Raw genomic sequence first — 12,621 nt, forward strand, 5'->3', positions numbered from 1 at the left:
CATTTCTCGTGGTAAACGTATATTGAATCTTTATCAGCATTTTCTGGACAACTTTTTGGGTTCATTCATTAATTTTTTTCTCCCAATGCATTTCATTTTGGCATCAAATATAGGCAGATTTCCACTATGATTTTAAATCATTGTTCTCATTTTAGAAAAAAAAAAAACTTTCAATTTTAACTCATTCACTGCCATTGACGGCTATAGACGTCAAAAATTAATTTGAACTATTTCTATTAGTTTAACATTTTTTTCCCACTTTTGCTAACAAGAGTATGAAAATCTAGGAAAACAATTATTGTAAATTTAGAACAGATTAATCGTTAGTTAACTAGTAAAGTCATGTGATTAATTACAATTAAAAAAAATCACCTGACTGGCCTAATTAAAAATATAATCGTAATTATTCGCATGATAATTTTATATCAGTTATAAATGTACAACAACACAATTCTAGGTTTTCATAAAAAAAATTAATTGAAATGAAAAAAATATTTAACTAATAGAAATACTTCACATGAATTCGAGTTAATTAAATGTCTCGTTCTTTTGCCTGATGCACACACACAAACACACACACACACTTGTCTTTGTATCATCAAAATGTCCCCACAATTTCAATTTGGTCCCCACAACGGTAGTTAAATCTGGAAAAACACGCGCGAATGGGCCTCACAATGTAGCAAAGACAAAATCAAACCAGCCAGGTGAATAGAATAGACAGAACCGAATTTCCTGTCCCACGACTGATCTCAAGTGAATGCAAAAAAAGTCTCCCTCTTTCTCTCTCTCTCTCACACACACACACATGCACGCACACACACACACACACACACACACACACACACACACACACACACACACACACACACACACACACATTCACAGGCTGCATTAAGATCGATGCAAATTATTTTTCCATGTTTTGCATATGCTCACAAAACAACGTACACACTGAGTCCTTTCCAAATACCAAGCAGGTTACTTTGACAAACGGGAGCTCATTTGCATGACAGTAGCGATGTTATCTGCACTTCGCTTGTCTCCCGGGAAACAACACAATCAGCTGGGAGAAGAAGGAAGTGGGGGTGTGGTGGGGTATGTGACGTCTATCGAACCGTTTGATTTTGTGGTCTCACTCGTTTAAAGCACAGTGGAAAATGGAGAAATTAGTTATAATAAAGAGAAGCAGACTTTTTCCTTGAAAAGGGCTGAACAAAAGGAAATGTAATGATTTCCTTGAGCGCTTCCCGCTATTGTTTGCTTTAGTCTTACTTTCTGACCCATAATAATTCAACCTGTACATAACTTTGGCAAGGCAAGCAACTTTATTTTGTATAGCACATGTTATACACACAGGAAAATCATTTTGCAAATCATAACACCGAGACGCGTTTAAAAAATAGAACTGAAGAGATTCACATTAACATTACTAAAAGAACATACAATAACAATATTTGAGCTCATTTGCAGCCAAAGACTTAAGATTTAAGACTTAAGAATTAAGGCTATTCAAGATCACTTTATCATAATCAATTTATCGTTTTATCGTAATTGAGCATCTCTTTCTTTCGACAGGTCACAGCCAGGAGACAAACCACAGCAAACCGGAAGTAAAGTCACAGGCACAATTGCCGATTTTTACGAACTTAATCTGCTTGAAATGGGCAACAGTGTACCATAAACATTTCTAACTTGTCATCGCTTTCTCCACACAGCCTCGCATCTCGACATTTTAATTTGAAGATGACATTTCTCACTTCCTGTTCTGGACGGTAACTTGACTTGGTGGCCAGTGGGTGTCGCTGTTTGCCGAGCGTGTGCGCGCGCGCGCGTGCGGGCGTGAGCGCCTAGTTGTTAGGACTCCAAAAAGCATCACACACACAAACACGTCCCCGCAGTACACGCAGAGGCGACTCTTCATGTGGATTTTCTACTTGTGCCGTCACAACGACTCGCTTGGCATATTTGGCAAATTTCACAGTAAGTTGAAGGAAACTTTGCGCGTTTGAGCGCGGAAGTGATTTTTATCTGCGTTGCCTCTTTGTGCTTGTGTTATGAAGCAAAACGACGATGTGCTACGAGGTTACCTGGGATTGTTGAATTGCAAGCTTTTTAACGTCGTGTACTGTGCATGTATTTTTTTTTTACTTATTGGTTTGATTTGTGTTTTTAATGAATATTCTTTATATTTTAGACGCAACTAAATACAATTGACAAAAATAAAAACATTTGAAGAATTTGTGGAAATATACAAATCCAAATGTGATAGATGGTATACATACGGTTTTTTAAATACTAAATGAGTACTATTTATTTATACTACTAATAAATAATAAACAATATTCAATCATAATCAATATTTGTGTAATATTTCCAAGTGGGGTTTTACCTTGTGTTGATGACCTTGACATTTAAATAAAATTCAAATAGTCAATAATACAATATAAAAAAACAACAACAACAATAATAATATATAACATAATGAACTCATTCACTGCCATTGACGGCTATAGATGTAAAAAAAAATAAAAAATGGAACTATTTATATTAGTTTAACATTTTCTTCCCACTTTTATTTTTTTATAGTACATTTAGAACAGATATAACATTTGTGATTAATCGTGAGTTAACTAGTGAAGTAATGCAATTAATTATGACGCCCCTAATTTTTAATAAACTTTTCTTCTTCTCTTTTATTTATTTTTTTACTTTTTTGATTTCCCCCCGTAATGAATCGCATGACTTCACTAGTTAACTCACACTTAATCACAAATTTGATATCTAAATGAACAATATTTTTTTCTAGGTTTTCATACTCTTGTTAACAAAAGTGGGAAAAAAATACTAAACTAATAGAAATAGTTCAAATGAATTTTTGACAGTCAAATTATATATATATATATATATATGTATATATATATATATACTTACAAAAATATGTATTCCATTGGAATGGTCTGGAACTTTACCAGGTGTGGTTTTCGTTAATGAACAATGTAAAATATATATATAAATAACTTTGTTTGCACAAGTGTCACGCTATTCATTCTGATGTCTATTTGAGTTATTTTCCCTCTTTTGGTTCTTTAATTGTCTTATTTTGTTTTTTTTGCCACTCGCACATGTGCGCAAATTCTTACTCTATGTGGAGTATCGCTTCTATACTGTCAAATCGAAAGAGCTTTTTTGTATGCTGTCTCAGTGCTTCCCTACCTTTATTGAACCAGGGCATTTATTTAAAAAACTTTTCTTTCTTTCTTTTTTTTTGAATAATCTCACAGCACTACACTAAACAAAAAAATGATCCTGTCTCAGTTTATTTACAAATGTGCTTCAATCAATCAAACCTCCACCCGCAGCAAAATGGAGCTGCTGCCTAATGTATGGGCAGAGCGCTACTGGCTTCCTCCAGGTGTGACCTGGCAGGACATGGACCGGCTGGCCCACTCGGAGCGCCCGCTGCCCCAACACCTTCTCATGGCGTTGCCCCTCGCTTTGGTCTTCGTGGGCCTGCGTTACATTTTTGAGAGGTACGAGAAAAAGAAAAAAAAACGTTTTGTTTTCGTGTGGTTTTTGGCTTACTGGTACGCTAATTCGGCCTCACTGGCAAACTGTCCTGAACACTACGGCTTTCCATCCAGCGCGTTTGCTCTTTGTTGACCTTGTTGCCATCTTAACAGGTCGGCTCACTAAACGGAGCCGCTTCGATAATGGCTGTAAACAAACGTCAAGCTTTTCCAAACCAGAAGGTAAACATTCCGTTTGCATGAGGTTATCGCACGGCAAATATTTGTCTGCGAACCTCGCACGCCATTTCCTGATTGGGATCGAATTGCTGAGCTGATGTTAAGGTTAGGAGCATGAGCTGCGGGGCGAGGAGCAGGTGTGTTGTTATCACCAGGGGAGAAAATCTGAGGAGACCGGAACAAGAGAAGCTCTTGTGCCGTCTGAATGGATTCGCTGTGTATAAAATTGTTTTCCATGAAATCCTGCTTGCTTGTCATATGAGAGTTAGTCCAACGATGTGGTGTGCTAAGTATTACATTTGCAATTAGGATAAGGTTTTGTAGGGGTGGAAATCTGTGAATGTCTCACGATTCGATTCCGATTTTTGGCCCTGCGATTCGATTCAGAATCGATTTTCGATTGGGAATGGTTTTTGATTCAAAACGATTTGATTGACTGATTTAGGCTTCGATTTATAGTTCAAGGAATCGTAATGATTGTCTTCAGTCTGACTCGCTAATGCTAATTAGCGCGCTACTCGCGGCTCTTTTATCCCTCGAAACAACGCCTCCACGCTGCAAAAAAACTACTTTTATTGGAATAACTTGATTGTGACTTTTTCCTTCTACTCTCTAATGTGGCTACAACTTAACAGTGTATTAGACCGCGTGGAACCACACTGCCCCTCAGTGGCCAAATCAAGACACACACACAGACAAAGACAAGACAGTATAAAATCATTTTAATAAAATTAATTTTGGGACATTTAAAATCGATTCTGAATCGTACTAAATGAGAATCGCGATTCTTATGAGAATTGATTTTTTGGCACACCCCTAATGTTTTGTTTATTTATTTATTTTACACAGAACGTTACAGTCAGGCAATGACTATTGATTGGTGGGTCGAAAATCTTCTGCAAAGTGGACCGTTAGACAAGATTAGCTACTAGCCGACTTAAAAGGGCGAGTCAAGTCAAATGTTTGCGGGGGAAAAAAAATCCACCTGTGTTTATTCATCTCAGGGGGGGCGGCCATTTTGCATTGTACTGCTGCCACTTGCTGTCGACCGAAAATGACATCACACGTCACATGACCAAGTTCAGAAAAAAAGGTGAGCCGTGATTGGTCATTACGTGTGCCCTGAGCAACTGTAATGTCATTTTCAGTGCACGACAAGTGGCAAAATGGCCGTCCTCTGAGATAGATAAAAAAGGTAGATTTTGCTGCCTAATTCATATTCCACAAACGCAATATTAACGACAATGCTGTGTTCAGTGGGGGCGCATATAGCATCATATTATAAAGAACATTTTTTGGGGCTTGATTCCCCCGTTTGGTAGCAAAATCCACCTGTTTTTAATCCATCTCCGGGGGCGGCCATTTTGCCACTTGCTGTCGACCGAAAATGACATCACAGTGCCTGAGGGCTCTGCTTGTGAATGTCACATGACTAAACCCAGGAAACAGGTGCGCCGTGATCATCCGTTACCTGAAACCCTGAGGCCGTGTGTGACAATTTCCGTTGACAGCAGGTGGCAAAATGGCCGCCCCCAGGCTGTGGTGGATACAAACTGGTGGATTTTTCTGCTTAATTCATATTAAGGCATCAGAATATTATTTAGAAATTCTCCTCTGACCGTGTGGATCAAACATTTGAGTTGCTAAATGTTTGCCCGTAAGCGCCATTTTCCCAAACACGACAGTTTGACTCTCCCACACTCTCATGTTGTGTTATCGCATCAAGCGTGACTTGTCTTTTGTTTTCTTTGCCCGCAGGTTCTGTGCCCCGCCCATCGGCAGATGTTTGGGGGTTAGGAACAGGTTGCAAGTGACCGCGGACCCCTCTCCGAAGCTGGAGTCGTTTTACACGCAACAAAGCGCGCGCCCAACGCAGGCGAGACTCTCTATAAACCCTTTCATACATTTTGGATTGTCTCTCTAATGTTCCCACTTTTGGAAACGTGAGAAACACAACCTGGAAAAAAAAATCTCAGTGTTCAGTAGCTCAGTGGAAGAGCTTAAAAAAAAAAGACTTGTAGCGCTGCGTGTACCTTGGTTAAATAACAATTATGAATACGCGAAAGAAAATTAAACATTTCACTTAACTCATTCACTGCCATTGACGGCTATAGACGTCAAAAATTCATTTAATTTCATTTTAGTTGAACATTTCCCCCCACTTTTGTTAACAAGAGTAAGAAAAACTAGAGCAGAGATAAAATTTGTGATTAATCGTGAAGTTAACTAGTGAAGTCATGCGATTAATTCAGATTACAATCGCTTAACGCCCTTAATTTTTAATAATATTTTCTTTTATGAAAAAATGAAAAATTAAGGGCGTCAGGCGATTTTTTTTGTTTTTAATCGTAATTAATCGCATATATTTTATAATTATTTTACTATTTATAACCTTTACATTTCCCCCCACTTTTGTTAACAAGAGTAAGAACAACTAGAATTTGTTTTTATTGTATTAGAACAGACAAATTTGTGATTAATCGTGAGTTAACTAGCGAAGTCATGCGATTAATTATGATTAAAAATGTAATCGTCTGACGCCCCTAATTTTTAATCTTTTCATTAAAAAAAGAAAAGATTATTAAAAAAATGAAGGGCGTCATCATAATTAATCGCATGACTTCACTAATTAACTCACGATTAATCACACATTTTATATCTGTTCTAAATGTACAATAAAGTTTTTCTAGGTTTTCATACTCTTGTTAACAAAAGTGGAACAATTTTAAACTAATAGAAATAGTTCAAATACATTTTTTTTTTCCCTTTATAGCCGTTAATGGCAGTGAAGGAGTTAATTATAAACAACCTCAAACATGAGGAAGTGAGATTTTAGGCTGAGAATGAAGTGACATCAGAACCACGGTGGAGATTTTGCCGGCTAACACAGCGTATCTGGGTAAGCCTGGTTTGTTAAAAATGGATTCGTAACGACTGTATCAGCAAAAGTGTGCCGTCATTTTCGCCTATTAAACTGCCTTTGAAAAGTAGTCTGATGGCTACTCGCTTAGCGGCTAGCCGCTAGCCACTAGCCGTTAGCCGTTAGCGCAGGGAACAGGCACCACATTCTGCAACGTCTGTGTAAGTCATTCGTTTTTTTTTTTTCATTTAGCATCCTTAATTAGCAATTGAACATGATTTCAGGATGTTATGGTGGCAACGGTTTGTGATGGGCAATTTAAATTTAAACTGAGCTCAGACTACAACTTCCAGTCAGGAAGACGAGTCCAGTCAGCCGCCATATCACGGACGGGTAACTTCAAAATAAAAACGTAACAAGGCACTGATCTCTGTGTATCACTGTATTTGGAAATATTTTTATTTTAATGTTGGCCATGGCACCACATTATCGTGATGCGTAGCATTGCTACAGCTAGCTTGACTGTCTTCCTGACCATGCACACCAAATAAATGAGCACCAGAGGCAGAAAAAAATAATCGGAGTACGTGAATTACTCAAGGACTCGTTTCATCCGTTATTATGCACTCTTAAAACTGCTGGGTAAAATGTAACCCAAACTGGGTGAAATCGCTAACCCAGCGCTAGGACCAAAAGGAAACAAGCCAGTGCTACCAAAAAAAATGGGTTTCTTCGAGAATGTCAGTATCGGTGTGGTTAAAAATGATGCTAATTTTAATACAATCCTCAGCACAATTTTTTAAATCAAAAATAATGAACCCAACCTTGGATCATAGTAACCCAATCTGCTCTAAATCTGCAGCTTCCCAGTGAGTTGGTGAGGAAACAAAGCAACCATTTTAACTCATTTACTGCCATTGACGGTTATAAACGTTCAAAAAAATAATTTTAACTATTTCTATTAGTTAAAAAAAAAATATTCTTCTCGTATGAAAACCTAGACTTTTTATTGTACATTTAGAACAGATACAAAATTTGTGATTAATCGTTGAGACTAATTCCGATTAAAAAATGTAATCGCCTGACGCCTCTAATTTTTAACAATCGTCTAGTCAGGCAATTACATTTTTTAATCGTAATTAATCGCATGACTCACGATTAATCACAAATTTTATCGGTTCTAAATGTACAATAAAAAAAAATTCTAGGTTTTCATACTCTTGTTAACAAAAGTGGGGTAAAAATTAATAGAAATAGTTCAAATGAATTTTTGACGTTTATAGCCGTCAATGGCAGTGAATGAGTTACAATTATATGTTTTATATTCATATTATTTTGTGATGCAATTGTGCGTTAAATAACACGCTGACCTTCCCCTGTACGTTAATTCCAGAGTGACATCATTCATTTAATGTCGCTGTGTGGCAAAAGCCAGCGGCAAATCGAGGCCTGGTTCCGACTGCGCCGCCACCAGGACAAGCCGTGTCAAACCAAAAAGTTTGGGGAGGCCACGTAAGTAAGCCTTCTCCGTTTACCAATCAAGTACGGTGGTGCCTTCGAATTACAAGTTGAATTCATTCCGTGCCCGTGCTCATAACTCAAAACACTCATTTCTCAAGTCGTCTTTCTCGATTGATTTCGAAACTTCTCTTGTTCACCATCTGCTGCTTTTTGTCAAATTTGGTGCTGCCGAAAAAAAGGAAAAAAAAGAGTGTTAGCTAGTATCTTGAAAAATGTGGCTAACCAGTGAGTCAAGGTGCCACTGTATGTTATTTTATCTGAAAAAGACATTTCTTTATGTTTTTATAATCACCTTTTGAGCTACGGAAATATCTGCTTTGTTTATTGTCACAGCTGGAGGTTCTTTTTCTACCTCACAGCCTTTGTGGGCGGGCTGGCCTGTTTGATTGATGTGAGTTGTTCAAGTCTTACGTAACATATCGCAAAGTAAAATAATTCCCTCAATTGCCACGTTCTGTTCTGCTGTGGTTCCTCGATAGACCCCCTGGTTCTGGGACCTCAGGGAATGCTGGAGGCAATATCCAGTTCAGGTGGGCGGGCACATGACAAGCCGCTGATAACATAACCATTTATTTATTTATGTTTTAATGTGCAATTCAAGTTATTTCAAATTCTTCAAGTTTTGTTCTGACCAACCAATCAGAGGACGGGAAAAATGTTGACATCATTGAGGGCCGGCCAACTCTGATTGTAAACAGTGGTTGTGATGTGCAGATTACATTGACATGGCAACAGTAAGAAACTGGAATCTGATTGGACAAAAAAAAAACAGTCCAGCCCAAAAAAAAAAAGACAAAATGAAGATATTAGACAGTTGGGAATAAATGTATACTTTATTTAGGTTGTAAATTGTGTTTAGGCTCGCAATTCAAATTTGACTTCCAACTGTGCTGCATTTTTTTTTATTATACGTCATGTTATGTCATTGAACGTTCCACAGCCCATGCAAAGTCGTCATTACTGGTACTACATGCTGGAGCTCGGCTTTTATGGCTCCTTGCTGCTGCGGATCTCCGTTGACATCAAGAGGAAGGTGAGACCCTCAATGTTTGATAGCCATTTTGTTCCATAACATGATGAGGTCTCTTTTGTGAAATCGACTTTCTTGGTTAGGATTTCAAGGAACAAGTGATCCATCATTTGGCCACCATCTTCCTGCTCAGTTTCTCTTACTGCGCCAACTACATTCGCGTTGGCACTTTGGTCATGATCCTGCACGACTCCGCTGATATCCTGCTGGAGGTCATGCGAACTTCTTTTTTTTCTGCTAAGCTACTTTTGTGGAGAATCAGTATTCTTATGACTACATTTATGCTACTTCTTTACTTAACTGTCGATGTTTAACTCATTCACTGCCATTGACGGCTATAAACGTCAAAAATTCATTTGAACTGTTTTGGGTTAACATTTTTTCCCGCTTTTGTTAACAACAGTATGAAAACCTAGAATTGTTTTATTGTACATTTAGAACAGATATGACATTTGTGATTAATCGTGAGTTAACTAGTGAAGTCGTGCAATTAACTACGATTGCAATTTTAATCGCCTGACACCCAAAAATTTTAATAATCTTTTCTTTTTTTATTCATTCACTGCCATTGACGGCTATAAACGTCAAAAATTCCTTTTAACTATTTTTATTAGTTAAACATTGTTTTCCACTTTTGTTAACAAGAGTATGAAAACCTTGAATTTTTTTATTGTACATTTAGAACAGATATAAAATTTTTGACTAATAGTGAGTTAACTAGTGAAGTCATGCGATTAATTACAATTAAACATTTTAATTGCCTAATCTTTAATCGTAATGTTTTTTTAATGAGTTCATGGCAGTGAATGAATTAATATCCAACAGTGTTACTAGGAAATTACAATTTATTTCAATTTCAAACAGCTATCAGGTGTAAAAAAAAATATATAAAAAAATCGAATTAAATTAAAAAAATTATAGATTATACGTATAGTACTGTACTGGGGAATCCTCTCCCAGATTTTGCCACTCTTATCTCAAGTTAATATATACTTGCAAATCAAAGTCCAAAATCAACTGATCGACTATATGCTACAAAGTATAATCTCCAAAAAGTTTAATGTCATTTTCAAATAATCTTTTAACATTAACTCATTCACTGCCATTGACGGCTATAGACGTCAAAAATTCATTTGAACTATTTCTATTAGTTGTAACATTTTACCCCCCACTTTTATATAAAATTTGTGATTAATTGTGAGTTAACTAGTGAAGTCATGCGATTAATTACAATTTTTTAAAAAATTATCGCCTGACGCTCCTAATTTTTAAAGATCTTCGCATCAGGCGATTAAAATTTTCAATTGTAATTAATCACATGAATTCAATAATTAACTCACGATTAATCACACATTTTATATCTGTTACAATGAAAAAAAATTTTTTTTTAGGTTTTCATACTCTTATTAACAAAAGTGAAAAAATGTGTAAAATTAATAGAAATATTTCAAATAATTTTTTGACGTCTATAGCCGTCAATGGCAGTGAATGAATAAATGTTAATCATTTGATTGTTGTTTTTAAGTGCGCCAAAAGTGCACATGTACATTCACATGGTTGTACTAAAAACCCAGACTAAACTTAGTTCCTCCCCAAAATTACAAAGATCTTGAACAGTGACTGTAGATAATGTCTATCGTGTCAACATACTTTCTTGACACCAATTACTTCTTTCCTATTGGGCTTCAGCACCATCTTATGGTATCCTAGGACATTACAAAAGAGCACAGAAATATGCAATATGCAAATAGGGGAGTTTTTCAGAGAATAGTTGCGGACAGAGTCCACCAAATAAAAAATTAAAAAAATTAAAAAATAAATAAATAAAGTGAATTTGTTAATAGAAAACCACAAATATTAACTTACATGTGTTAAAAGTCCAAGAAATGAGACGCTGCACTTAAAAGGAAGCGTTTATTCTATATTGACGGTATATATAAGTGACAGGTGGCTAATTAGAGGAACAACAGTATTTGCTTTGTTCGACCTTGTCTCGAACACAATAATAACCTTGTGCCTCTTGATGTCTGCAGTCTGCCAAGATGTTTAACTATGGCTCTGGCTGGAGGAAAGTCTGTGATGTACTCTTTGTGGTTTTTGCTTCAGTCTTCTTTTTGACTCGGCTGGTGATTTTTCCTAGCAAGTAAGTCCGTTTTTTATTCTATTTCTCTCTCTCGGGCATACGTCAATACGACCTCACACGTGAAAAACCTAACTTGTGTTCTGTGGTCATTTTCCAGGATCATCCACACAACCCTCGTGCTATCCATGGAGACTTTCGAACCCTTTGCCGGCTACTACTTTTTCAACATCCTCTTAATGGTACTGCAAGGTCTTCATGTCTTTTGGGCTGCTTTAATCTTAAGGATGGTCGGGAAGTTCTTGACAGGAACGGTGAGACTCATCTCTGCATTTTTTTAAAAATCTTTATACTGATTACAAGTGTTATATTTTTTTCAGTGGTGATTCAAGGACAAATTTTCATTTCGCAAACAGAGCCTTTGTTGCAACGGTGGAATGTTAATGTTAATAACTAACCACTGGCAAGCTATTCCCCCCCCCCCATTTGTTTTTCAAATAAAAGTTGAGAACATTAGCTTTGTTCCATTTTGAAATACAGTTTGATATTTTCATTCCTAGGCTTCAGTCGGAAATTAATGAAGCGTAGCATCTGAAACAAAAATGTAATTTCAGGAATGCAAATAACTTTAGTTTACAATCTTAATCAAAAACGAATGTGCTTTTCTATTTTTTTTTCAGTTGTTAAACAATGAGAATGAATAGCATTCAAGCATTATATTACTTCTACTAAAGCTTTTCAGACAAACCTGCACATTATATCCAAAGTATATCCAAAATATCATGCGCGTTGTCATCTTCTGCCCTCAGTTAGAAAAAGATGAACGCAGCGACGAAGACAGTGAGCTGGAAGAAGAGGAAGAAGAAGGAGATTATTGTCCAACGGGAAGTAAAGACACCCAAAACTACAAACTCCTCACCTTGAGTAACAATTGTGTCCTTAATAATTTCACCAACCACAGGGCCTCAGTTGCTGACAGAATGCGTAAAGCTCAATAGACATTTTAAATTATTCATTAGGTTTATTTTATTGTATTTTTTTAAAAATCTTTTTTTTATCTTCTTTCGTTTGTTTTCTAAAATTAAAAAAATATTTTTAGACCAATGTTGCTGTATGAACTGGCTATAACAAATACGCCATTGAAAGGCAGAACAATTACATACTTTTCCACTAGATGGAAAAACGTACAAATGAATCTGTTTCCACCTGTTGCCATTCGTACTACTGAATAATCTTGGAGTACAACTAAACATGTTTGTTTAGAGGTGTGTGTTTTGGCTCAATAAAGGTTGGGAAACACTGATGTACACTTTTAAACTGAGTCAAACTGAAGTTTGTTTAATACAGCTAGTCGACCAAGACAAGCACGGCAGTAAAGGTA

The 12,621-nt window shown here is 36.6% G+C and overlaps 1 protein-coding gene across 1 annotated transcript; it reads left to right on the top strand.

The window, feature by feature from the left end:
• The first annotated feature begins 1,846 nt into the window (after positions 1-1,846).
• Positions 1,847-12,543, top strand: LOC147180520 (ceramide synthase 2-like). The gene is made up of 11 exons (XM_086072469.1): positions 1,847-1,983; positions 3,363-3,533; positions 5,508-5,625; positions 8,003-8,121; positions 8,464-8,521; positions 8,610-8,660; positions 9,071-9,163; positions 9,244-9,372; positions 11,194-11,303; positions 11,401-11,554; positions 12,050-12,543. The coding sequence occupies exons 2-11, from the start codon at positions 3,367-3,369 to the stop codon at positions 12,236-12,238; spliced, it is 1,188 nt and encodes a 395-aa protein (XP_085928595.1). The 5' UTR covers positions 1,847-1,983; positions 3,363-3,366; the 3' UTR covers positions 12,239-12,543.
• Positions 12,544-12,621: the final 78 nt, after the last annotated feature.

This window comes from Leptonotus elevatus, chromosome 1, assembly GCF_054856555.1.
Source record: "Leptonotus elevatus isolate MCC_2025b chromosome 1, RoL_Lele_1.0, whole genome shotgun sequence".
In the NCBI taxonomy this organism is placed as follows: domain Eukaryota; kingdom Metazoa; phylum Chordata; class Actinopteri; order Syngnathiformes; family Syngnathidae; genus Leptonotus; species Leptonotus elevatus.

Coding starts and splice junctions, on each gene's coding strand:
- LOC147180520 (XM_086072469.1), top strand. CDS start 3,367: ATGGAGCTGCTGCCTAATGTATGGGCAGAGCGCTACTGGCTTCCTCCA. Junction 9,164..9,243: donor CCGTTGACATCAAGAGGAAG/GTGAGACCCTCA, acceptor TTTCTTGGTTAG/GATTTCAAGGAACAAGTGAT. Junction 11,304..11,400: donor CTGGTGATTTTTCCTAGCAA/GTAAGTCCGTTT, acceptor GTCATTTTCCAG/GATCATCCACACAACCCTCG.